General features: G+C 34.9%; 1 protein-coding gene across 4 annotated transcripts in view; it reads left to right on the top strand.

Moving 5' to 3' along the window:
* Slco1c1 (solute carrier organic anion transporter family member 1C1) overlaps positions 1-26,327 on the top strand; it is a 47,319-nt gene extending 20,992 nt beyond the window's left edge. The window contains exons 8-16 of one of the 4 annotated variants that reach the window (XR_001183522.3): positions 1,475-1,717; positions 2,776-2,940; positions 6,377-6,572; positions 10,864-11,029; positions 13,996-14,180; positions 15,530-15,594; positions 22,187-22,304; positions 23,804-24,105; positions 24,816-26,327. Coding sequence is in view for 3 of the 4 variants with exons in the window: in XM_004845787.3 (XP_004845844.1) it covers positions 1,475-1,717; positions 2,776-2,940; positions 6,377-6,572; positions 10,864-11,029; positions 13,996-14,180; positions 15,530-15,594; positions 22,187-22,304; positions 23,804-24,026 (1,361 nt within the window). In the remaining variant the exon portion in view is untranslated. Of the gene's footprint in view, positions 1-1,474; positions 1,718-2,775; positions 2,941-6,376; positions 6,573-10,863; positions 11,030-13,995; positions 14,181-15,529; positions 15,595-22,186; positions 22,305-23,803; positions 24,733-24,815 lie in introns of those variants that run through there. The other 3 variants (XM_004845787.3, XM_087214048.1, XM_087214049.1) reach the window with 3 other exon arrangements.
* The last annotated feature ends 381 nt before the right edge of the window (positions 26,328-26,708 follow it).

Genomic DNA, 26,708 nt, shown 5'->3' with positions numbered 1-26,708 from the left:
CATTTATTACACTTTCATCAATTTCTAATGTATTTAGGAACTTCCAGAAACACCAAGGATTAAAAATCTCTGGCACCCAAACCTTCCTCAAGCTTTCATTTCTTACTGAACATTTTTTAAAGTGAAGGAATATTATATCTAGCCTAGCTTTCCTTTTAGGAGATTTCTTGTTCAGGAAACAAATGGTAAGGGGCTGATTTCTCCAGGGCTATTCATTTGTTTCCATCCCTGTGAGAAATCCCCTTAGAAATAGATACCAGTCACCCATTATTTTCTTTATAAAAATAAGTCCAAAAAGCAGTTAAAAATAAGAAAATATGCTATACTAAAAAAAAAAAACACCTGGTAAGGTATGTTGAAGTCATTGTGTGTTAAAATGCAAGATTCTTACACTTTTTCAATCAAACTGAAATATGTTTCAAAATTTTATTTATTCATTCATAACCTCCCTCAAAATTATATGTACTCTGTCCCAAATGCTCCTCTACACTAGTGAGCACAAAAGTTGAGTTCTTTGGCTTCATGCAGTTTAAAATTCATTAGTGGAGACCGATATACATGAGACTGAGTATCCATGTGGGGACCGGTATGGAGGAGAATCGATCAGGAGAAGCAGCTAATATGCACTGATGAACTACTGATCACATTTTACCTAGTATGGTGCAGTGGTATTGAACCTGCTTGTCAAAGGACATGTGTTTATATGCTGTGGTCTTGAGTGTGGTGAATGTATAGTGACATGTTTTGTAGCTTCTTACAGAGAATAAAAGAAAAAACCCAGTTACTTGGATTCAGAAAACCAAGTGTTCACTTTGAAAGTTAAGTCAGAAATGGTGTAACTTTTTTTGCGATAAAATTGAAGTTTTATTTACATATACATGCCTTGCTTCAGCCTAGAGTGGCTCTAAAATATTATTAATAACCATGTCATAAATATCATTCTGCCAATATAAGCACAGTGAGCCTTAGGTTTACCACCTGTGGAATAAGAGCTTTCCAGTAGGTTTGGGCTGGGCATTGCAGAGTGTAACTTGTTAAGTAAAATCTTAAACAGATATTCAATATGCAAGCCAAAGGGAAGTGACACTGATGTGGTGTGGCTGGTGTAGGAGGCTTTGGGCCATCCTAATTTTCCCTCACACATCGCCTTCCTCCTGCCTGGAGTCCTACAGCAGACCAGACTGCAGATGGAAAACCATGAGACCCCTTGTAGAATTTACTTTAAACTGAAGGAACCAAGGAAGGAAGTGTCATCTTTCAGAAATACCCTTTTCCCTTTAACAAGCAAAATAATGATATTGAAAATAAATATATGTGTATGTGTGTATGCATGTACGTGTATCATGTATGAATTATTAGGTATTTTTAAGGATGTGATAGAGATAGTGCTAGGATTTAATTTTTTTTTAAGTAGCATACTTCAACACCTTAGCTTTGATCTATATGCTACTTAACCATCCTATCTGTCTTTCAGACCATGTTACCATTACCCCGAAGGACCCTCAGTGGGTAGGGGCCTGGTGGCTTGGTTACCTGATAGCAGGAGTCATAAGTCTTCTTGCAGCTGTGCCTTTCTGGTGTTTACCCAAGAGCCTATCAAGACCCCAAAGTAGAGAAGACTCTAATTCTTCAGAGAAATCCAAGTTTATTATAGATGATCATATAAAATACCAAACACATGCTGAAGAAAAAGGAAAAATAATGGAAATGGCAAGAGGTAAATCAGATTTTCCTTGATTTTGAAGTAAGTTCAATTTTCCTGTTGGGATATTAGGGGATTTGCAAGCAATACCACTCTCTTCCTCTCCTGTGTTAAAAAAAAAAAAAATTAGAAACCTTACAGGAAGCAGAAATGAAGATCAAAAATCAGTATTCTTATTAGAAAACTGATTAAAGCTCATGCCCAGAAACCTTGATAACCTTCCTTGCATGCATCTCCTCTCTCTCATACCTCCTCAGTTGAGTCCCTATAATTGCTTTTACCCAGGATTGATGCTTTGTCTAAGTCTGGAGGACAGGAAAAAAAAAAAAAAAAAGAATGAATCTTCAGGGCTTGCAGCCTTTTAACAGATGAGATGTGCCCATTTGAGAATTGTGTTTTAATTCACGTCTTACACTAATGATCAAAGGAGTATGTGGCAGGGGTGGAGATGGTGAGGGGAGGAGGAAAGGCCAGAAGCATTCTAATGAATTCTCTCAGTGGAAGTGGGCTACCAAGAGATTAGCTCCACTCCTTCATTTCAAGCAATGCTATATTTATATTTGTAGACATTCTTCACTTTGCTACAAAATAGGAAGAAGAAAGAATGCCAAAGCTCTATTCTAAAGCTAAACCAGCCATATTCCTTAAGGTTAAAGGAGATAAGTCTCCTATTTCTTTCCGTGTACCCAAGACTTCAGTTTGAAGAACAGAGACCCTAACTTGAAGTTCTTGACACCCTATCCACAGCTTCCCACTGAGTGATGGGGGAATTCTCTCAGTCTCTTATCTTTGACCAACATATCACTTAGAGAAATCTGTTTCTGATTTTTTTGCTGTGATAGTCTGTATTGTATGCCTACAGAAGTGAGGGCTTATGTCTGTATTTGAACATGGCCAGACTGCAGCCTTGATTTGTGCCACTGACTTAACATACCTTCAGTGTGGATACAAACTACCCTGGAGACACTCCTAAACTCTAGGACAATGGGACTCAGCCACCTACATCGTGCTGGCATGGCCGTGTCTTCCACCATTTGTGACACTGTCGTGCACTACTCTATATTGTCTTACAGATTTTCTTCCATCACTGAGGAGTCTTTTTGGAAACCCCGTGTACCTCTTATATTTGTGTGCAAGCATCGTTCAGTTCAATTCTCTATTTGGCATGGTGACGTATAAACCGAAGTACATCGAGCAGCAGTATGGGCAGTCATCCTCGAAGGCCAACTTTGTCATCGGTATGCTTGTCTGTCCGCCATGCTTTCCCACACGCACTGCCTTATACGCATCTTGTTTACTCTTTGTAATCTTCAATTGTTCCAACAATTATAGACTGAAGGTAATCTAGGGCATTTTAGGTGATATCAAAAAGTAAGTAGAAAAAATATAGCAGAATAAAATATTTAGTCTGTGGCACAATTGTATAGCAAGTATTATTCCTAACTGTGAGTATGAGACCTAGAGAGAACTTCTCAGAGTTCTTGAAGAAGTAACACCCTATAGACCCAATAAGCATTTTATTAGGAAATCGGTAATGCTGAGTAACTGTGTTTCAAGTTTAGCTGAAGCCTCACAAGAGTAGTGATTACACATGGACAGTTTCTGGAATGATATAAAATGGTGAATTAGATAGATTAAGAGATGTTTACCATGACACAAAGACTTTTCTGATTCTGGTGATCGAGTTATTTAAGAGATGTGTTTCTACCAGTTGTTAAGTCACTAATCAGAATGGTAGTCAAGGGCCAAAACAAGCATGAAAAATAAAGACCAACATATGACTATTACCCCAGAAGTAATTGGATACTTTAAAAACCTGGGGTTGTTTCTTTGGTCCAGGATGATGTCATTTAATGTTACTGTTTCAAGATATAAAATATATTCTATTTCTTTGGATAATATAGTCTTTGGACGTGTTCCTTTATGATAAGAGAGTCCAATGGTTTAACATAATTTCTTCTTCATGGGAGATATGAAAAATCACTCCATGTGTCTGTTTCTGTAACCAAAGGAACAAAAACACCAAACTGCTGAGCCTATTTGGGGACATATCTTTTTCCTATAAAAAGCTTCTCTAGTGGGTATTTAGCCAATGCTAATCAAAAAGACCCTTTGTTTGGGCTCTTCTCCAACATACTAGAAGTTAAGAAGTTAGATTATTGAACTTTTTCACTTTTAACATTAACTGATTCAAATACTTGAATCATATTATTTTATGCTTGACCTGAAGAAATATTTCAGATTTTTTCCTCAAACTCCCATCTATGCCAATGATGCTTTATGTTGGTTTTATGAAGACTATATGAGGAATGCAAATTTGAAATATTCTTTTTCTTTGTAGCTTTTATGTATTTATTGGTGTACAACTTACAACCAGCAATTTAGTCTACAGAATTGAATAAATGTTTACATATGCATGTTTACATATTTATGTGTATCATGTATATGTTTACATGTTTATCTGTGTAGTAACCACTATGTAGAACCCATAGCACATTTGAGGACCCCAGAAGAATCTCTTTAGTCAATACTTTTCCACAAAGCTAATACTCACTCTAAACTCTATCATCATGGATCAGTCTTGCTATTTTTGAACTTCCCATACAAATTGAATAGTGAATATCCTTTTTTTGTCTAAAGCATTTTAACTGAAGTGAAATCTATGAGATTCATCCATGTTATTGTATATAGCAGTTACTTTGTTCATTTTCACTGTTGTACAACAGTGTACTACTAGAATATATCTGAATTTATTCATTTTATTGCTGATGAACATTTGGGTTATTTTTTGCCTTTTGCTATTATAAAATAACATTACTGTGTCTATTCTACATAGTATATATTGGTGAACAGATACATCTATTTCTTTTGGCTACACCATGGAGTACAGTTGCTGGGCCATAGGGAGCATGTGTCTATGTAGATATTGCCAAAACACAAAGTGGTTCTGCAAATTTGTATTCCTGTTAGAAATATAAGAGCATTTTAATTGCTGTACATCCTTGTCAGCCCTTGGTATGGTCTATCTTCTCATTATAACCATTCTTCTGGGATATGGGGTGGTGTCTTTATCACTTTCTCGTTGCTAGGACAAAATATACAACACTGATAACTTAAAGGAGGAGGGGTTTAGTTTGGCTCATGATTTCAGTTCATGGCTGGCTGGCTCCAGGCAGAAACAGCATGGTGGGAGATCTGGGCAGAGGACAGTGGCTCACACTGTGGCAGCTGGGAAGCTGAGTGTGAAAGAGGAGCTGAGGAGGGAGAAATGCCCTTCCAGTTCATGACCCCAGGAACACCTATCCCAGCTACATCCCACTTCCTAAAAGCAGATTCAGCTCGGATTAATTCTCTGATGCGTACAATGCCCCCATGATCCAATCACTTCCCCCAGAGCACTGCCTCTGAAAACCTGAGAATTTGGTGGTGTATTCTAGATCTAAACCATAACATACAGTATCTCATTGTCCCTTAATTTACATTTACCTGATTATTACTGTTGTTGAACACTTTTGCATAGACTCATTTGTCACTTCAACATTGTCTTTTACTAATTCTAATCGGTCGTTTGCCCATTTTACTTTTTGCTTATATATCTTTTTCATATTTATTTGTTGGAATACTGTATATTTTCCATGATACAAGTTCTTTATTGAATGTCGTGTTATATTTTCTCACAAACTTCTTGCCTTTTCATTCTGCTATGATGAGCTTCTTAATTGTATTTAGGTCCAATTTTTAATCTGTTTCCTTTCCATTAGTGTGATTTTGATTGCTCTGAGAAATCCTTGTTAAATTCCAAGGTTATCAAACTATTTTTCCAACATTACTAAGAATATTAGAATCTAGTATTTAATTCTTTCAGCGTTCACATAGTTATAAGTCTTTTCAAATCATCTTTTCTGAAGGAAAGGGTCAAGGTTCAATGAAAATAAAAAAGACCATTGTTCTCCATGAACAGTAGTAATAGGACATGGCTTTAAGTATATGTTTATTTCTCATTATTCATCAATACTTTGAAATTTTAGGGCATTTAAATTTTTTCTCACTGGAATAATGAATAAGTTTTAAATTTTCAAATTGAAAAGTGAGTTTTACAAAGGAAAATTAAGAGCATTATTTGGATAGAGGAGCTTATAATAGAAAGTTAAATTATATGTAATCACATTTATTGGGTAGGTAGTAATTGAAATACTTTTTATCTAAGAAATTGCTTTTAATGATCATTTTTACAGGTGAGAAAAGCTGAAGTCCTGAGAAACTCAGGGACCTGCCCAATATTATACATATAGATCATTTATGTGTTCATTATGAGATAATCAGGAATAAAAAATTTTCTTCAGTTTCTGAAGGGCTATCCAACCTGTAATAGTTTCAAATGACATTATTCACAAAAGTCATTCAATTACTTTTTATCTATCAGATTTCTAAAGAAGAAAATATTGACCTAGACTTTCATCAAATGCTCTTGGTATATGATGTAGATGATAATGATTGGATATTTCTGTAAGTTAAAAAAGACAAAATTTTCTAATATTTATATCTGGAACCATTTCATAGGTTTTTTGTTTGTTTTTTATTTTGTCCTCTGTATAATGGCTTAGAAAGTTTGTGTGAGTGCACATAGGTTTCTTTTGGAGATTCACAAAATGATGTATTTTCCTTGATCCTCAGGACTCATCAACATACCAGCAGTGGCCCTTGGAGTATTCTCTGGGGGAATAGTCATGAAAAAATTCAGACTCAGCATGTGTGGAGCTGCAAAACTCTACTTGGGATCATCTGTTTTTGGTTACCTCCTCTTCCTTTCCTTATTTGCCTTGGGATGTGAAAATTCTGATGTGGCAGGACTTACTGTCTCCTACCAAGGGTATGTTTCCTAGTTGAATACTTTGAGGAGATTGGCTTGTTTAATCCAATTAATTATTGATAGAATTTTAAAATAGAAATTTGATTTGTAGGCATTGTAACTATGGAAAAAGAATCCTTTTATTATGGAATAACTGAAAGTATTTATAACTTGGGATCTGTTATTGTCACTAAAATCTGTCATTTACTTTGAATTTGAATGTCTTAAAGAAATACAAAAAATGCTAAATCTGCATCTCACATTAGAGAATCAACTTAAGTGAAACAACATGGCAGTGGAATATAGACCCTGAACCTTGTCTCAACCATTTTCTAGTGAAGTGATATCTTATGAGTTATTTAAACAAGCCCAATTTCACTTTTCCCATTTCTAAAACAGAAATAATAATAATTGCCTTTTAAGATTTTGTGCGGTTTAAGTAAGGTAATGTACGTGAAAGTGATTGGTCTTTGCCTGACAGAAAATAAAGCTCCATTCATGGAAGCAGTTTTATCTTTCTCCTTTGGACTCTGCTAAGTGGAGTGGTATCTGTGCCTTCCTCCATAGTCTCTGGTGTACTTCAGTCCCAAGAAGATTTCTGAGAGAATGGCTCTCCTGATCCTCCAAACAGCTCTCTGGGGCTGGGTGTCTTACAGTGGGTCAGAAGAACATTGTTACTCATGTTTATTATTGATGCTGTCAGATCTTTGTTACCCTTAATGGGGTGGAGATGAGACTGCTTAACATCCAGAGTCTGTCTCCTTTCAGACAAGGCCAAGTCCTGTGTGACTTATTTTACTTTTTCCCTTTAAGAATCCTTCCCATCACTCCACCTCCTTGCACAAGTTCCCAGAGGTAACTTTCTTCCTCTCTCACCATTACTGAGCCTCTATCACACGCCAGGCAGACCTCCCTGATTATATCTGCCTGGCTGCCTGAGACTCTGCCAGTGGATCAAAGGCGAGTACTCTGGACCCTCTACTGCGTGCTGCCTGTTCCAAGGATCTTGCTTCAGGCTGGCTCAGCCACTCCCCTACTATTCCTTCTTACACGCTCCTCTGTCTCATCATTATGTTCCAACCTCCACTGCCTTCATTAGCCTGGTTTCTCCTGCTGGTGAGTGAACACCAGCTATAATTCTTGCCATTTAAGATATTGAGGAAAATTGACAAATGCAAATTTCATAAGTAGTTATTGTAGTGAGTTATTGTAGGAGTTATTGTGGTGACATTGTTCAGTTCAATTGAGTATACTCTTGTCTTGGTAATAGTCATCAGTGTAGATTAAGAATGTTAATTGTGGTGTGCCCCTCTTGACACACACCTGTAATTTCAGCACTCTGCAGGCTAGGAGGATTGCAAGTTCTAGCCCACCCTGGGTAACTTAGTGAGACCCTGGCTCTAAATTAAAGATTAAAAAGGGGCCAGGATGTAGCTCAGTGAAAAGGCTCTAGGTTCAGTCCCCAGCAGTGAAACAAATGGTAGTTGTCAATGTAAATGACAAGAGAGTTCTGGAAGAATAGAAACCCTGCTTTTTCTGTCCCTGTGACCCTCACGATAGGTGTACAGTCATAGAGTAATGCATACTTTGCAATTTACACAACAACTTAACTTTCCTTTTCTCACTTACATTTCCTAAACACCTTTATGTGGAAAGTTTTGCTACTTTATTTAAAGGAAATTGAGTTTAGAAAAGTCAGTTAGCTTCTCCAAAGTTATGTCTATCCAAGACAGATCCTGGTTTTGAAGACAGGGGAGACCCAAAGTAGAGTGTACTCTCTACCTCATTCTGTATCTGAGGCTAAAGCAAATACATAAGCAGACAATAACAGCAAACTTGAAGTTCACCCAAAAAGTATACTTACATTATAAAAGGTTAAATATTTTTTTTAAAAATAAAATATTCACTGAGTACTAGCTGCTTCAAAGCAGTCACCTTGGAAGATGTTTTGTGTTTGATTTTTTTTTTTTTTTGAGACAGGTCTCACCAGGTAGTCCAGGCTGACCTTGAACTCACTATGTAGCTCAATCTGGCCTTGCACTTGTGGTGATCCTCCTGCCTCAGCCTCCTGAGTGCTGGGATCACAGGCATGTGCCACCATGCCAGGTACCTTGAAAGATTTTAACCTTGACAGACTTGAAATGATACTATCATTCTTTAAAAATTCTCAAAGTACTCTTTTGAAATTGCTTTCCATATTTTTTAGAACATCTTCAACAACGGAAAGGTTTAACCTCTGAGAATAGCTTTGTTATTGGAAGCAGCTGAAATAAATGGTAGCATCACTGGGAAAATCTCTCACCTTTCAACATTCACTATTTGGAAATAAAATCTCACTTGGGTGTACACATTGTGACATACTTGCTAAAACACTTCTTGCAGTTAAAAATTTAAATCACAACTCCACTGTGTGTAATTAATTTCTGCCCTCGATGGCAAATTAGACTTACTTTGAGTAATATGAACTAGAAGGCCTTATAAAATACAAAGTGTTCCCCATGGGTTGTCCCACATTGCTTTGTCCCTGGAGATTGTTTTGATTCTAGACACTTGAAAGGAACTCTTCAGACAATCTTTAAATATGGTAATGACAATAACCCTGAGGTGAGATAAGAACTTAGAATCACAAGGCCTGGAAAGATTCTACTTCCAGTTTTGTTACCAGCAAACCATGAGACTGAGAAAGTTACCTGACCACCCTGGATCTAACCTCTGACCGTCCTGATCTGCCAAATGAGCGATGGCCCACATTATTTCAAGTTCCCTTGCAATTCCAGAGTTTCATGATCTCAGTCATACAGTATCCATAATGGCCTGATTCTGGGATTTCAAAGTCTCATTTTTATAGTTCAAGCAGACCCTAGCAAAGAGTAATGATTTGTGGAAGAGAATATGATTAACTACTCCCGTAGGGCTTCCCCAGGGTCCCAGAGCCTTTTACTCTCTTCAGAGTGACTCTGAGATGACCAAGTCCTTAGCAGTTCTACTAGATGCAAGATGACATCCATTAAGATATTATGACTGCAATCATCACAGGAAATATCTCGCAGAGGTAGAAGCCAAAAGGACTGGTTCTTTTCTATAAAATAAAATATCATTTTTCTTTGATAATTGACTTCCCATAAATCCTGTTTCTTAGTCTACTGGGTATGAGGAATTGTTCTTGCTGCTGGAAATACATACAGCTCACATCTCTTGAATGTGCATTCCAGGGTATTACTTGCTTGTTTTCAGTCCCTCAAATATCGTTGTAAAAAAATTGTGGGGAAAGGGATGAGCAAATAAAAGATAATATGTCTGAAGTGAGAGAGGAGCAAGTGAATTATGAATGGCCCATGGTGGAACATCTGGAGCAAATAGCAGTGACCTGCCTTTGTGTCGGTGCCTTGGAGAAGAATAGAAGGATATGAAAAGTGTCACAGGAAAGAGGAAGATTAGGCAATTCAGAGGAAGAAGTGAGGGGACAGGAATTCTGGGAGAGATAAAGGGACAATATGAGAGGATGAGAAAGAACAAAATAGAAGTAGAGGAGAGAGGGAGAGAGGGAGAGGAGAAAGAAAAAACAATGTTATGTAAAATAACTCAAGAAGAGCCAACACTTTGAGGGAAAATATTGTTTCATTCCTAAATATAACCATTTTCCATCCTCCTAAAGCTAGAACTTAGGAGATTTCTAATAAAATTTTATGAATTAACAAACAAACCATTCATTCAAATAATGTGAAATTTCATAACCAAGGAGAATAGATATGGAAGAGCTCTATACAGTGAGAGGATACACAGCGGTAGGGATGGATAATCTGAAAATTATTATTGATAAGAATATACAATTAGCGTATGTAATTCCTGCAAATGTGGAAAGGATATTTAATGTTAACTCCTCAGTTATATTTTTCTTTCATTGCATCATTAGCAATGTTCACTCTACTGATGTAAAGATAAAGAAATTCTTATATATAAACACATATTACCTGAAATTCATTAAAATAGCATCAGAAGTTGCTCTAAATGCTTATTTTCCTACCTTGTAGCCATGTCCATAGATCATGCTCCTGGATCCTAGAGGTAGTAGACTTTAGCAAAAGCAGCAGGCTAAGATAGGGACACTGAGTAAAGATAATTTTCAAAGTACAGCTGTTTAGTAATCAACTCACATTTAATGAGCAGACTGGCATTTCTGATGATAACTGTGTTTCCAACAGGCAAATTTTGTTGGCAGCATCACTTATGTACTCAGAAACATTGATTTTTGAAAGTATAAGGGTACTCCCTGCTAAGAGGTAATATTTTATACTGTTACATTTCTTTTCAGAACCAAACCTGTCTCTTATCATGAACGAGCTCTCTTTTCAGATTGCAACTCAAGATGTAAATGTTCAGAGACGAAGTGGGAGCCGATGTGTGGAGAAAATGGAATTACATATGCATCAGCTTGTTTTGCTGGTTGTCACACCTCCAACATGACTGGAAAGAACATTGTAAGGAAACTCAATCCCCAGAGTATTTGCTCACAAGTCTGTTACCATATAGAACTGTGCTGCTCTGGGGGACCTTAGCAATAGACCACACTGGCAGGAGCCCTGGCTCTTACCCTCTTTGTCTTTTTGTGTGGAAGCAGGTAATTTAAAATCATTTCTAGGGATCTAGAGTTGAAAGAACCATGGTAAGAATTAGTTGAGAAGCAGGATAGAGCAGCTTTTGCAATTATGTAGATATTTTGGTTGCTTTGTTGATAAGGAATATTACCTCTGAATAAGGAAGTGGTTCTTGGGCGTTTAGGGGCAAGACACTCAGAAGCCAGTATTGGGAAGACTAGACCCAGAGGTGTAGCCCAGGAATCAGGGATCTGCTTATATGATGAAGCTAATGGTTCTGGGACAGCCCTGCTTGAGAAATCAAGCTGATCTGTGTGATAACGAAAAGTAGGTAGAGTGGAATGGAGTTTTCTACACGGTGGAAATGGGAGGTTAGAAATCTAAACAGGATGCTGTTTCGGTCAGTCTGGGCTGCTATCATAAATACACCATAGACTGAGTGGCTTAAACAGTAAACCTTTACCTATCACAGTTCTGGAGGCTGGGAATTCCAAAATTAAGGGTCCAGGCATCAGAATCAGCAGAACCTAGCTTGCTCTTTGTAGACAGCTGTCTTCTCTCTCTGTTCTCCCATGGCAGGGAGTTAAGAGGGAGAATAAGACGTCTTGCCTTAAAAGGAGATGCAGTAAATGTCACTCACAAGGCCTTCAGCCTCCTGACCTAACTTCTTCCTAAATGTTTTACCTCTAAATACCATCGCACTGGGGTGTTAGTATTGCAGTATATGAATTTAGGACAAATACTCTGTGCATAATAAAGCAATAGTGCATGATGCGATGAACTTCAGTCACTAACAAATTCACCCTTTTGATCACACCTTTACATTCTTGGCTCAAACACGGAGTGTTCTTTATGCTCAGTGTCAGATTGCATTCTGTTTGTGACTGATGGAATTCACCTTTATTTGACGGTGCAAGAGGGTTGAAAATTAGATCACACTATATTTACAAACACTTCTGAACAAGGTATAAATGCTTAGGCAAACCCATGTGCAGATACAAAGTGATGTTTGTTGATTTTTTTTTTATTATTTTGACATTTTATTCAGAGTTGAAAGGATTCATCTCTAGCAGCAGCAAGACAATCCACCAATCTGAAATGTTTTCACTATACTTCTTTATTCTTCCTTCCTTCCTTTCCTCTTTGCTTATATTTTCAACTGCTAGGCTTTTTGCCTATTATTGCAGGATGGCTTTTCTTAACTACACCACAGTTTATCGAAGACATTCCATGCCAGGGACAAGATAAATGCCTTTAAAAATGCATTTAAAGGGCTAGGGATTTAGCTCTGTGGTTCTGGCACCTGTCTTGCAAGCCCAAGGTCCTGAGTTCGATCCCCAGTACCAAGACAAACAAAAAAACAAAAAAACCAAAAAAAATTCATTTAAATTTCATGATCCTCAAATAATTGGCTATTGTTTTACATATTTTTCTCATTTGAGGACTGAAACACTGAGATATAAAAGATTTGAAAGCTATATGTACAGAAAAAGAAAAAGAGAGAGAGAGAGATACACAGAGAGAGAGAGAGGGAAAATGCACCAAGAGTCAGGATTCAAAAGCTTTCGATCTGACACCTCCAAGAAAAAAATCTATATTGCTACTTTTTTTTTAAAATGCCAGCTTTATTTCATTCTTTAACTAAAAATTCACACTCTTCTGTGATGAAAGCAACTCACATGTATTATACTTGTATAGTATGGAGTTTCATTTTATAAATGAAGTTTATAGCAATAAACACTTGAAGGACTATAAAAGTTATTTTATTAGTTGAGCTTTAGTTGACTTTTATGGGCCTCATATTTTTTTTCCCTAACAGCCAACATAAGTTGTGTCATAGCCTCAAAATTAGCCCATTTATTTAACAAATTTTTATTGAATGGCTAAAATGAAGGACAAGTTTTGCCCCTCGTGTATATTGATGACAAAGCAGACAGTTTGTGCCTTCATAAAGGTTGTACTCTAGTGGAGAAATACAGTTTAGAAATAAACAAACACGCATATGATGGTTGATAGTAATAGGTCCTATGGGGGGAAAAGGTGAGAAGCTGAGAGAGAGGGTGCTGCTTTAAATGGGTAGTCATGGAAGTTCTCTCTAACAAAACCTGTGAGCAGAAGCCTGAAATGAGGGTGCCAGCTAGGTAGGTATTTAGAGGAAGAGCTACCCAGAGGGGACAAGAAGGTCACAAGTACCCTGGCCAGGTATGGGGAGGATCATCCTGGGCAACATGAAAAGCACCCTTTCAAAGGTTGTGTGTATGCCTGAAGCAGAGAAAGGGAGAGAGGATTATCGGGCAGCAATATCAGAGCAGGATCCAGGAGCCACGTGACAGAGAGTATGTGAACTTCTGTAAGGATTTGAGCTTTTGTTACAAATATGTGGTAAGCAACCATTTGAAAGCTGACAGTGTTGGTGCCATCTGACCTACATTTTTTAAAGAGAGGTTTACTTTACTATATAGAAAACCAACTGTAGCTCGATGAGAGTGGGAACAAGTTGAGCACAAAGAGACCACTGCAGTGATAAAAGCAAGAAATAATGGAGACAGACTTGACAGTGGTAGTTAAGGAAGCAAAATGTGATTGGATTTGATTGAATTTGCTGGAAGATGGTTCTGCAGGCTTTGTAGTTTATAGAACAACCAGCTGCTGTCTGAATAGTTAAATAATGTATTAATAGATTTCACCTTGCTCAATATAATTGTAACACAGAAAAATAAAGGAATATGCTCCCCATTGTTTGTATAATACATGTTTATTGTCCTATAAAATATTTTTAAATAAATGCATATCTTTAATTTTATTTGAATGTTATCTCACTGATTGAACTTTTCTCTGTTGTATTGCAGACATTTTATAATTGCACCTGTGTGGGGATTATAGCTTCTAAATCAGGAAATTTCTCAGGCACGGTGGGCAGATGCCAAAAAGATAATGGATGTTCCAAAATGTTTCTGTATTTCCTTGTAATTTCAGTCATCACGTCCTATACTTTGTCCCTAGGTGGCATACCTGGATACATATTACTTCTGAGGTGAATATTGCTTCTCCCCGTAGCAATCATTATATGACATGTGATTGCAAATTCTTTTCTCTAGAATCATCATGATCACCTATAGTTTTTTTCAGGGAATTTGTCCCTCATCTTTGATTCAATTTTACAAGCATCCCAATCTAGGTTTTTGTACAAAAATTTAGCCAAAGTAGAAATTTTTATGGTAAAAATGTTTGGAACACATTGGTCTAGAAGCAGTGATGGCGAACCCTTTAGAGCTTTCAATGATACAAACAGCCTGCTGTGGCATGCGTGCCATAGGTTTGCCACCCCTATGAGGATTGTCATTACCTACATCATTCTACAGTGTGTTATATCTAACATTGGTAACAACATTAAGTGATATAGATAAAGTATGTTTTAGAGTAAATATTGTTTCATCAAATTATGGGAGATACAGTTTATAAGATACTTAAAAACTTATCTAATATCATGTTTTATGTGTATTTGATCATGTTTTATATTATTACTTTTTCTGTATATTATTTCTGTTACTAAAATTATCTTGGAGAAATGTCATAGTTTTGGGATAACTTGACGATTCTTATCTATGAATATCATGTTATTGACTTCAAATATATTTGCATATAAAATCCTAAAAGATTTTTTAAACTGATGTACCACATTACATGTTTTTAAATTGACAGGTACACATTTTTATAGAAATTTAAATAATTTCCTAGTATAAATTATAAATATTAATATTTAAAATATTATAATTATTTTATTTGAAAAATACAATTTTAAATTAAGTTATTCTTTCAAATGTAATTAATGTCATCCAAATAACAATGATTAATTAACAAACTAATTAAAATTATATGAAAAGATCTTAACATTCAAAAACATTACATATTTCATTTTTTTCTTTTTTTGCACATATCTTTGTTTATTCTGCAAGATTTTATTCTATTCCAATAATTTGTGCTTGCATATATTTATTATTTTATCATATAGCTCTATAAAAATTACATATGAACTCAAAATTTAAATATTAGTTTTATAACCAGGACTCTCAATATTTTCTTCTAATTGAATTCACTTTGCAAATATTTCTGTTTACAGTTGATCCAAAAAATCTAAAAACATAATTTTTGATGAAATTATTAATATGAAAGATAAAATTTGTTGGAAATTAATCTTTTGTGACACGAATTGGGTGATTTTCAAACACATTCTTATGTTTAAGGATGAATACCAAAAGTATTGTATATATTTCCCACAGTTATAATTAACAAATGAATGAGGAAAGATAAGCAAAAGGCAGAACTTGTCATCCACATTCAAATGGGTTATATTTTTAATAATAGTGCTTTTATTATTTTTAGGTGCGTTAAACCACAACTTAAGTCTTTTGCCCTGGGTATCTACACTTTAGCAATAAGAGTTCTTGGTAAGTATAATCTGTTTTAATTATGGTAGCCCTCATAAGTATATTTGGAAGACTTTTCTGAATATTTCTAAATATTTTTGCAGAATTACTATGCATAGCTAATGCTGTAGGTGGCTAGGCCCATATTCTTTTTATTTTCTTCCTTCTTTTAAGTATTTATTCCTTCCCTCATTTCCTTGATTCCTCCCTTCCATTGTTCCAGTAATATTTACTGAGGGCTCTGCTATGCTAGAGATATGATGAGGAGCTTCTGTTACAGTAATCACAATTTTGCTTTAGCAGTCTCGTCTCTTCCAGTACTTGTCTGTCGTCATGAAATCCATTGCTCTTATGGGAGAGCCCTCAGAGCAGGAAAAAAAAGTTAATCAGTAAGAAAGGCTGAAGCTTAAAAATGAACTTTCCAGATATTAAAATGGAAAGAATTCTTTTGAACTGCTCTCAATGGACATCCCTAGAATATGACATTAGGTAGGAAGATAAGATCATTTAAACAATTAAAGCAAATGGATATGAGTAGGTAATTCTTTAAAATGTAATTGAAAATTTTTTTCTCTGACTACAGCATTTTAAAATATGTATTGGTTAAAACCCATAGGAAACAATTCATGGGACAACTAATTTTTCTGTCCTTAGTGAATCCATCTCTAAAGAAAAATAAATGGAGTAATTGTAAATGTTCCCCTGTAATTTGACAGACAATTATGTGGGGGGAAAAACTCAGAGATTTTAAAAATTGAAATTAAATTTGGTTTACATAGGCCTTGATTAAAAATGACTACAAAAAATACAATATAATCTTGATTAAATTGGGAAAGAAACGAAGAAGGCGTATATACCATCATGGCTTGCTGCAGTCCTACAATATAAAACCAGAGATTGCCTGAAGAAGTGCCAGGTCCTCAGGCTGAAATATATCCCTGTTAGAACTGGCTCCTCTACTTGCTCTGTCTTTAGGAGTATAGATTTAAATTGAAGAGCAAAAATGATTCCACCTTAAACAAATTATTTATAAAGTTACTTTGATAAATAATATTTGAAAATGGCAAAAAATCATAACCAAATCCAAAAGGTGAATTATAGTCTGGGAAAAAGTTGTATAATTTATATAACAGATAAGTAGCTAATGTCATTATTATAAAGAGAGCTCCTAAGTTTTAAGAAGATAAACACCATCAAACAACCAAACAGGTACATAGGTAAAATATATGAGTAGCTATGTTATGAAAATATAAATGTAAATGCCTTTAAATATAAGAAAAGATACTCAAACTCTCTCTAATAAAGTGAATAAAATTAAAACTAGATAGAATAAATGAAATGACTACAGTTTATTGAAATACATTGAATATACAAAAATATAATGGTACTTTAAAACATTTAAATGTCACGAACCTTTAAAAATTCTAACAATACTGTCATAAATACTCATTGTTTTAGAATTGATTAATAAGGGAAAAAAATCAATCTTTTATTCTGCCGTTCTTCTATTATCTCTAAAGTTAACTAAATGGTCAATGAATAAAAATTAATCTTTTATTTTTTAAAACCCAAATCATACATACAAGAGGAATAGAATGAAACAAAACAATTCTGTCTTATTTTCTCATTGCTAGGACAAAATACTTTAACCCACCAGTTAAAGGAGGAAAAGTTTATTTTAGCTCACAATTTGTAGAGGTTTCAGTCCATAGTTGACAGGCTCCAATGCAGGATGGAGTGTAGAGGGGCATCACAGAGGAGAAAAGTCCATGGTAGGGTAGAAAGAGATCAGTGAGACATCCTTATTTTTTCCCTTTTTATTTCATTGATGATACAAGCCTACTGGTTGGTACCACTTACACCAGGGTGGGTCTTCCTCCTTCAGTAAATCCACCACTGACACCCAGAACTGTGCTAAACCAATCAGTAGACTAATCCAGCATCACACACCCATGATCTAATCACTTCTTAAGGCCCCACCTATGAGTACACTAAGTTTAGGGGGACATTGAGATATATGCCAAAGCAATATCTGTCTTGCAAATTCATCAACAGTTGCTAAAAGCTTTAGGTGAAAGTTGATGAAGAACTTTCTGAGAGAGACCAAATTGACATAGCCCAAACCTCAGATCCATCTTTGAATTGCAAAGCGTGACACTCAGAGGGCATTTTCCTTCTGAGTGGGACACAGTTGAAGTACACACATCTACCTTATTTTATCACTGTTTAACATAAGTTGAACCTGAGTGTATCAAAATATAACTAGAAGGCTATAGGAAAAATGGAGCTAGGGAAACAAGTTAAACTACATTATGAAGAAGCAACTAGACAAGTCCACAGTGTGGCACATTATACATGAAAAAATGTCTTTCTCCAATAACAATAGCATAAAAAATGTAGGGGAGGTTATAGACATGAAGAGTATGAGGAATCATCAATCAATGCAATGTGTTTACATAGTTTGGATCCTAATAAGAATAAACCAACTGCAAAAAGATGCTTTGGAGACAGTTAGAAACATTGAATATGTATTAGAGTTTAGATAATATTAATGAACAATTATAAAATGTATTAGATATGAGAAAGGCATAGACTTTTAAAAAATATAACACCAGACATGCAGGCTGAATTAAATATAAGTGAAGTGACACAATGTTTGAGATTGCCTTTAAAATAATTCAGATTTGAGAGAGAGATGAAACAGGAATGGACAATATTGCTAAGCTATTGATGGAATGTGAAATTCATTATATCATTCTGTCTACTTTTACACATGTTCAAAAATTTTCTAAGAATGTTAAACCACATACAGAAACAGGCAAATCTTGGATTTTTTGTCATATTTTAAGTGCAATGTAAAAATAGTTATCTGGATTTTTAAGTGGCCAATCATCTTAAGGAATCAGATAATCTGAATTGAGTGCTAGATGTATTTTTTGTTCTTCTTTCTATGGGATTTTATCCAAAATATAATCAGCTAGATACTTTAACTTTTTTTACTACTACATATTTGCAATGCATAATGTTTACATTTCTTGGAGTTGCAAAGTGTACATAACACATCCCTATTCCTTTTTTTCTCCCCTTTCTTTTCCCTCCCTCCCCTTCCTCCATCTTTTGATCTCTTTATCATTTGAGAAAGATCTATCTCTCTACTTCCTATTATGTATCTTTTATTTTGCTCTTGCTCTTTATTTATATTTTGGGTTTCTCCTATAAAAGAAACTATGGAATTGGTATTGGTCTCAAGGTGCATTTATTTTCCTACAAATGACTCAAGTTTCTCTTGCTTTGTAAAACATTCCAACCTACTACAGAGGTATCCAAACACTATTTCACAATTATCAACATACTACCTATCTTAAGGCATCCCTCTCTACTTTCCTCATTGACTTATTTAAGGTATCAGATTATTGCATTTCTTCCATAAAAGTATTAGTATGTATTTCCAAAACATAATAACTTCTTTTAGCTTAATTATCATGGTTTAAAATAACTCCTTAAGATTATCAAATATCCAATTAACATTCAGTTTTTTAAAGATTATATGATATTTACTCATGCATGTCTGCTTTAATCAAGGACCAAAACAGTCCACTCATTGTCTAAATATCTTAAAAGTCTTCTAATCTATAGGTGCCTTTCTTCTTTCTCTTCCAATTATTTATTATGGTAAATTTCAAACTTACAGAAAATTTTAAATATTACAATGAATACTGATATGATTTTCCTTGGACTCACCAGATGTATCAAAAAGACAAAAATCTACCTTCTTTCTCTCTTAACATAAAAATATTTGCTGAACCATTTGATAATAAGTAGTGGAGATCTGCCACTTAACTGCTAAAGACTTCAATTTACATTCTTCTATAAGACTAAGAACATTGTCTGTTCAACCACAATACCATTATCACACTCACTCCAGAAATTTAGCAATGGTAGGATACTCCATCTATTCTATATTCCACAACTAAATTTCTTTCACTATAATAATATCTTTGATAGCATTTTCCCCCTTTCAATTCAGGGTCAAGGAAGTGCCATATACTATATTTAGTTACATTTTTTCTTTGCTCTCCAACAATCCCTCATCATTTTTTTAAAAAGGCAAAGTCAGAAGTTTTATATAATATTCTACAATTTGAATTTGTCTCCTTGCTTGGTTTTGATAAAAAGCAGGTAAGATACTTTTGATGAGAATGAAGGTGTGATTAAAAAATATGCTGAATGTATAAATTAAAAATTTTATTACAGCAAAAATACATTGTTGTTAGTCTACCTCAAAATACTCCCCTTCACTTTGAACACATTCATCCCATTGTCCTTGCCACTTTCTGAAACATTTCTGGAAGTGCTCTTTTATGAGTGCCTTTAGTTGTGTTGTAGTTTGGTTGTGGCTTCCTTGATATCCTGAATCAATTAAAAATGTTAACCTTTCATGGTCATTTTTATTTGGGGGAAGAGGGAGAAGTCATATGGCATCAAACCTGGTGAATAAGGTAGATGGGGACCTACAATAATATTTTACAAGCCTGCTTTTTCCTACTCAGCAGCAACTTTCACCATATTTTTTTATCATAACATTGTAAAGACATAAAAGAAGACTTCCAGAATGGCTTTAGAAAGTCGAAAATGATGGGATAATTGTGTTAGAAGCAAGAAGAATATTTTGAGGAAAATTGATGTCAATATTTTTTACTCTAATAATTTTTAAAATTTATACATTCACTGTGTGTTTTGATCACCCCTTGTACTGCACAGATGCTGTATTGTACTTAGTAAATCACATCAGAATACCTGTGAATTCAATTTATATAATCATTGAAGATTAAATTTGGTCTCTTGGCAAAAATAGTGTCTACCAATATTCTCATTTTAAAAGTTGATTGTAATTACTGGCTAATTTATGATCATAACACCTTGGGATTATGGAAATATTTCACTTCCAAGTTTAAGCAACTATTGATGTTTCTGAATTGAATCCATTATCACACAAAATTGGTGTCAACAAAATTGAGATAGATCTTTGTTCTCCAAGAGCAAATGGATTATCTCTTTTAACTTGGAGGTGTCAGAATTATTCTTTGATTTAAAAAATTTGGCAAAAGTGTGTTATTTTACATAATCATACAAAGCAATGCTTCAACAGATGAAAAGATATATAAAAGAGATTAAAAACTGATCCAAAAGTCCTCTAGGCATTGAGAGAAATGAGTGAAGGAGACAGCAAGATGTTGGGAGTGGAGAGTGAACTCTGGACACAGAGGACAGGGAATGAGATATGGGCAATTGTTCCTCAATTCCTGCCTGCTGCTACATTCAACTGCTGGGCAATGCAGCTTTTAAGTGAATTCAGATAGCTGCGATCTTGCATAAATGCCCTGGCTTTTACATATTAACTACTCATTAAGAAAACAAAGCCTATGTAGACCACATAACAAATGTTAAATGTTTAAAAAATATAATAAAAGTTGTGATCAGATTATAATCATCTCAGAACACTTTTGCTTACATTTTTATAGGAAAGATATCTCTTTTCTTTAAAAAAAATATTAAGTTCTAACAAACTTCTGTTGAGAACCTATTAGAGTTTATGGCATGAATAAGAAAAACAAGTTTCCTACCCCTGTATAGCTTGTAATCAAGTAATCTAGCAGGAAAGACAATTAAACAACCCATTGCAGGAGTGCTAAAGATTTTGAGAGAAGTATAAGTGCTATGAGATAAAAAACAGAAGGAATTAACACAGTTTTGGTCATCAGAATAGTCTTTCTTGAAGGAAAACAGTTAAACTGAGATTTAAATGACTGCATATTGAGAAGGGGAAGGAAAGAAGGGGAAAACATTTCAAATATAGAAAACAACCAGTCATTCAGGCAAGAGTAAAAAACATTCTAAGCACTGAAAGAAATCTAATAACATTGGAATTTGAAACATAAGATAATAAATATTATCCAAAATGAGGCCAGAAATATAAAGGGACCCAATGTTCAGTTGACTACTCTTCTTTAGAAATAGAAGTCTTGACATACCATTTATGTAACTGAGTGATTTAACATCCATACAATAAATTGATCGGAGAAGACTGAGGAAGGAGAAGAATCATAAATTGGCTCTTGCTTTAAATTTGAAGTAGAGGAATGGAAAGAGAGCAATGTGTTTCCAATATAAACAAGAGGTAGAATTGGCATAGTTAGAGATACATTAACGTGGTCATGATCGGAGAGCAGAGAGAGAGAGAGAGAGGGATCACAGAGGATTCCCAAGCTCTTACCTTTGTCAAGTGGGTAGAGACTAATGAAGAGACTGGTCTGGGAAGAAAAACTGTTTTAAGTACTTGGGAGCCATGCTTCTGGAGGTTCACCAAAGAGCAGTTATTGAGGAGTGCAGCTTTTGAGAAAACACTGAACTAGAGAGGGGACTTAGCGATATCAGCATGTAACTGATAACGTTTCATCTTCCAGACAGTAATTACTGAACTAAAAGTAGGTAGTTCCAGGTAATCATTCATAACCAAAACATCTATCTATCTATCTATCTATCTATCTATCTATCTATCTATCATCTATCTGTATATATATTTTTTAGTAGCAATTATTTGTTTTTCCTACAGCAGGAATCCCAGCTCCAGTATATTTTGGAGTTTTGATTGACACTTCTTGTCTTAAATGGGGATTTAAAAGGTGTGGAACCAGAGGCTCATGCAGATTATATGATTCACATGCTTTCAGGTATCATACTAAATGCATTCCCATGTCTTGCTGCTACAAAAATCCCAATTTCATGCAATGCTACCAACATTAATAATTCCCTATGTAGTCTCACTGCTTGTAAGATAAAGAATAGTTTAATAAAAACTGTGATCCCTTTCATAGAATAATTTTATCATTTGATTATATGGCTAGACATTTTAATTTTTCTCCATTGTTGAAATTGATTTCCATCTTAAATGAGTAATTGTTTTAAAAATATAATGAAAGATGCAGAACCGAGTAACATTTTAAAAGTTTACACACACAAATGGCTAAGTAATTCTCTGAAACTCAGAAACATTTAAATTTAGGTCACATTTTGAGTTTAAATCTATTCTTTTTCAAACTGAGCCAAACTGTACCATTTACGTCAGACATAATCCCCCTGGGCAAGAGTTGGATTTGGCTCTGAATCTGTCTGGCTCTTATTGCCAAGCTGATGTTCAATTATTCCAGTACTTGAAGTGCATAAAAGTAAAAGGTTTTCTCTGTGTGACTGAGTGTATATGGGGGTGGGGAACAAGGCTTTTTTTACTATGGTATTATTCAGTTCAGTTCATCAAACATTTAGTCCCCTTGTTGCTTAAAGAAATGTTTCAATGGCTTAAAAGCAAGGATTTTTTTAAAGAGACTTTCAAGCTGAGCATTTTTTAGAAAATAAACTTGGTGCTGAACCATCTAAGTAGGATGTGAATTGGGCAGAGCATCACAAATAGGTTTGCTTGATTTAATGGGCTTTGATGTTATGTGTGAAATTTATTTTATTCTTTAAAAGGGACCGGATCTGTAAGTATAATTTGAGCTTTACTCACATTTAGGAAAGCTGTATTCACTTTAATGTGGAAACAGTGTAATTCAGTCAGAGACATGGAGTGACCGCAGTGAGACACTCAACCTGTCCTTCCACACTTTAGCATTTTTGGTAGTGTAGCATTAAAAATTTCTTGTAGAAAAATTGGTTTAAATCTCTGGTTTATTCTTGAATCATTTTATTTTTCTGAATGGTCTGATTCTCCTTAGCATTGCTTCATGCAGTTTTTCCATAGAAATGAATCTGAGAAATCTGAAAAAAAAACCTGAGAATCTGAGAAAAGTTGGGGGATAAGGTAATCTCATAATTTATCACTCAAACCTGGACACTTTAGAGTAAAAGGGAACACTATTAACATTACTGACTGGGTCTGCTCTGGGTAAACAGGGATACTGTCATCTGGTCTAAGGGACTCGTTTACAAAAAGGGTAGTAAGGGAAAATTATAGTACTACTAAGAAATTGCTTTATATTACCAAACTGCCTTCAGTGGTCTACTAGAGTTCACAAAAGTGCCTTCTAGAGCCACCATTCCATTCTAAATCTCTAAATCTCCATTCTTCAAAACAACCATCAGAATTGTATTATTACCTTCCTTTTACATTTAATTTTAGGTTGAGCAGTAGAAATAATTATGACTGAGTTTATTTGTTTTTTACCTCTTTTAGATACATATATCTGGGACTGACTATGATTTTGGGCACAATGTCCATTTTCCTAAGCACTGCGGTACTTTTGACTTTAAAGAAAAGTTATGTTTCAGAACCTAGAACCTTCATAACCAAAAGAGACAGAACAATGGTTTCTACAAGATTCAAGAAAGAGAACTGTCCTACAAGTGATCATTTGCTACATCCCATCTACTGGCCAGGCAAGGAAACGCGACTTTAGAAAGTGATGACTAGAAGCCACATTTTCTGATGTGCTGAAATTCTGCAAACGAATAAAATCAAATCAAAAAGGGTTTTCGGTGGGTAATTTCTTTGTGTCTTCAAAACAATTTTATTCTTTTTTTGACAGTAGGCATTAGATAACATACCCGATAATAAATCTCATTAAACATGCATCAGAAGAAGCAGATGATAAAAGTAGTTATAAATCTTTTAATTTATATACAAACTTTTTGTGTTATTTACTAAGTGTGCCATATTTTGCCATGCATCCATTGCTATATTAGCTCTATTCCTAGTACAATTGTCTCTATTGTCTAATGGTGATATAGAGAGTGATTTCTAAACTAAGTTACTTGTCTAGAGTAAAAGATTGTTAAAAATTAAGTCACATCTTGGATTCCTCCAAGTATCTCCTCAATGACAATGTCAGGATTGAATCACGGCATGGAGAAGGAGATTTCATTTTTAAGCTCCTCTTTTCTTTTGAAATATAGTAATTAATATAGCAATGTGTTGTGTCAAAGTGATCTTGGGGAATTGGAATTCTTGGATTATTATTAGTTCCTCTTCTAATCATTTACGTATGCTGTTTGTGTGACACTATCAGTGACCATTGCTGTAAAGTAATAACATTAACTTTGATGTGTTTTATTATCCTATGAATTTAATGGATTAAAATATTATTAAATAAATATATATTTCCTTTCTCATGCACAGAGTGTATTCCTTAAGTGTGTTTGGAGATCGCATTTCTGAAAGTCTTTAATAAACTGTGATGTTATAACAGGAAGGGAGAGCAATGGATCGAGTGGTGATGAGGCTGGGTGTCTTGCATTTTGCTGTCCACCTGCCACCGAACACAGGGCCTGGTGATTCCTGGACTGGAAGCTGCCATTGGTACTGCCTGACAGACGAACTCTGTTTCTGCACAACTGGAAAATTCAATCCAGATGTTTCTTCTGCCCTGGCTTCTTGTTTCCTTGGCTTCCTCTGACTAGGGTTAGCAGGGTCAGTTTTCCACCATCTTTAATCTTCAGGTCTATTGAGTAGTATATTTTTATTTGTCTACCATAGGTTTAAAGACCAGTCTAATCCATCTCAGAAAATTAGACTTAAGGTAGGGAACACCTAATGAGACATGTGAGGCATACTATTCAGTTACTGCCAGCTCTGTCCATTGCTGTCTGCATGCTTTAATTCTTGCACAATCAATAGAAAAGACCAAGCGAAAGTGAAAGTTGGGCTAGGAAAGGAAGACTGAATGAAATTCCAGTGTCAGTGGAGTCCCAGCAAGCCTGGACTACAGAGGGGGAGGACCCTTGGGTACCAAAAAGATTTTCAAGGTCAGAAAGGGATCTATCATTTTATCATGTACCAGCTGCTCTAAAAATTGTATTATTTAGTCTTTATAGCATTCTTGGTGACAGAATCTTCACTTTACAAATGATTCAACTGAAACAAGAGAGATTGATTATATAAATTACTAATACTTAAAGATGCATAGCCATAATTAAACCCAGGTTTAAACCTAAAAGCATTTCCACCATGTGAGCCTGACCCAATATAGCGATACTAAGTATGCTGTGATGGCTCTGAACTCCTTTATTTCACTACACCAGTTTGCTTTGGTAGTCATCTATGTATTTCAATACCATGCAGATAGTCAACAACTATTAGGAACCACAGAAATAATTTACTTAGTATATTCTTTCTTCAAACATTGTTGCCTTAAATATGAAATACCAGATTTGTAATAGATAATTTAAAGCTTGTTATTTAAAATTAAGTCAGATGATCAAGAACAATCCTTTAGAATTGTGGAGACTGATAATAGCAATACAATTGCTAGTACCCTTTAGAACAAATAAAACACATAAACAGGACTCACTCAACAAAGGAGTCTGTTAGCCATTTCTTGGAGCTTACGTTCAGCAAGATGGTTCAGCTCAAAAATGTATTAACCTAGCTGAATAGTATAAACAAAATAGTTTGCAGGCTTTTAATTTTCCCTTAATATACCAGTTGAAAATATGAATGGAAAAATATTCAAAGGGAGAATTAGAGAATGGAGAAACTAGGAAATGTCCTTTAAATATATATTTACTTTGTCATTTTGTTTGACTGGGTATAAGTAATTGTTTTATATTTTGCTCTTGCTGAAAATGAAAACAGATGAGTTTTTGTTTCTAGTGGGCCTAGTTCAATCCTGCTGCTGCCCTGCTGGCTGTGAGCAGGAATCCTTTCTATCCTGTCTGTATCAATCTTATCCATAAAAATATTTACTGAATGGCTGAGTACACTAGTCAAGAGTTTTCTTTGTAGAGATATAATTAAAATTCAAATTCTTCATCCTGTCTCCCCCATGCTTTTTATTTTTCAAAGCTTTTTGTAGCAACATCCTGAAAAATAACTACTTTGCAAGTATGTTTCTAAACAGAATTACATCTAATTCACTCTTGAATAACTTGAAAAATACAAATCAGCATAGAAGATGATTAAATGATGGTCTCTTTTATGAAATTACTGAATGGCAATTAAAAGAAAGCATGTCTTATTTATAACTATTAATTAGATACATGAATTATATATACTGCACTCAGCTGTATGGCATATGAGGGCGTCATTACTAAATTGAATTGAATTTACTGAAAGGAACCATGATATTTTAGATAAGTAAACT

Source organism: Heterocephalus glaber, unplaced genomic scaffold (genome assembly GCF_053883595.1).
Source record: "Heterocephalus glaber isolate CG9 unplaced genomic scaffold, H.glaber_assembly_v1.0 deba00001444, whole genome shotgun sequence".
Classification (NCBI taxonomy): Eukaryota; Metazoa; Chordata; class Mammalia; order Rodentia; family Bathyergidae; genus Heterocephalus; species Heterocephalus glaber.
Note: the sequence above shows the minus strand (reverse complement) of the source record. Positions and strands in the feature narration are given on the sequence as shown.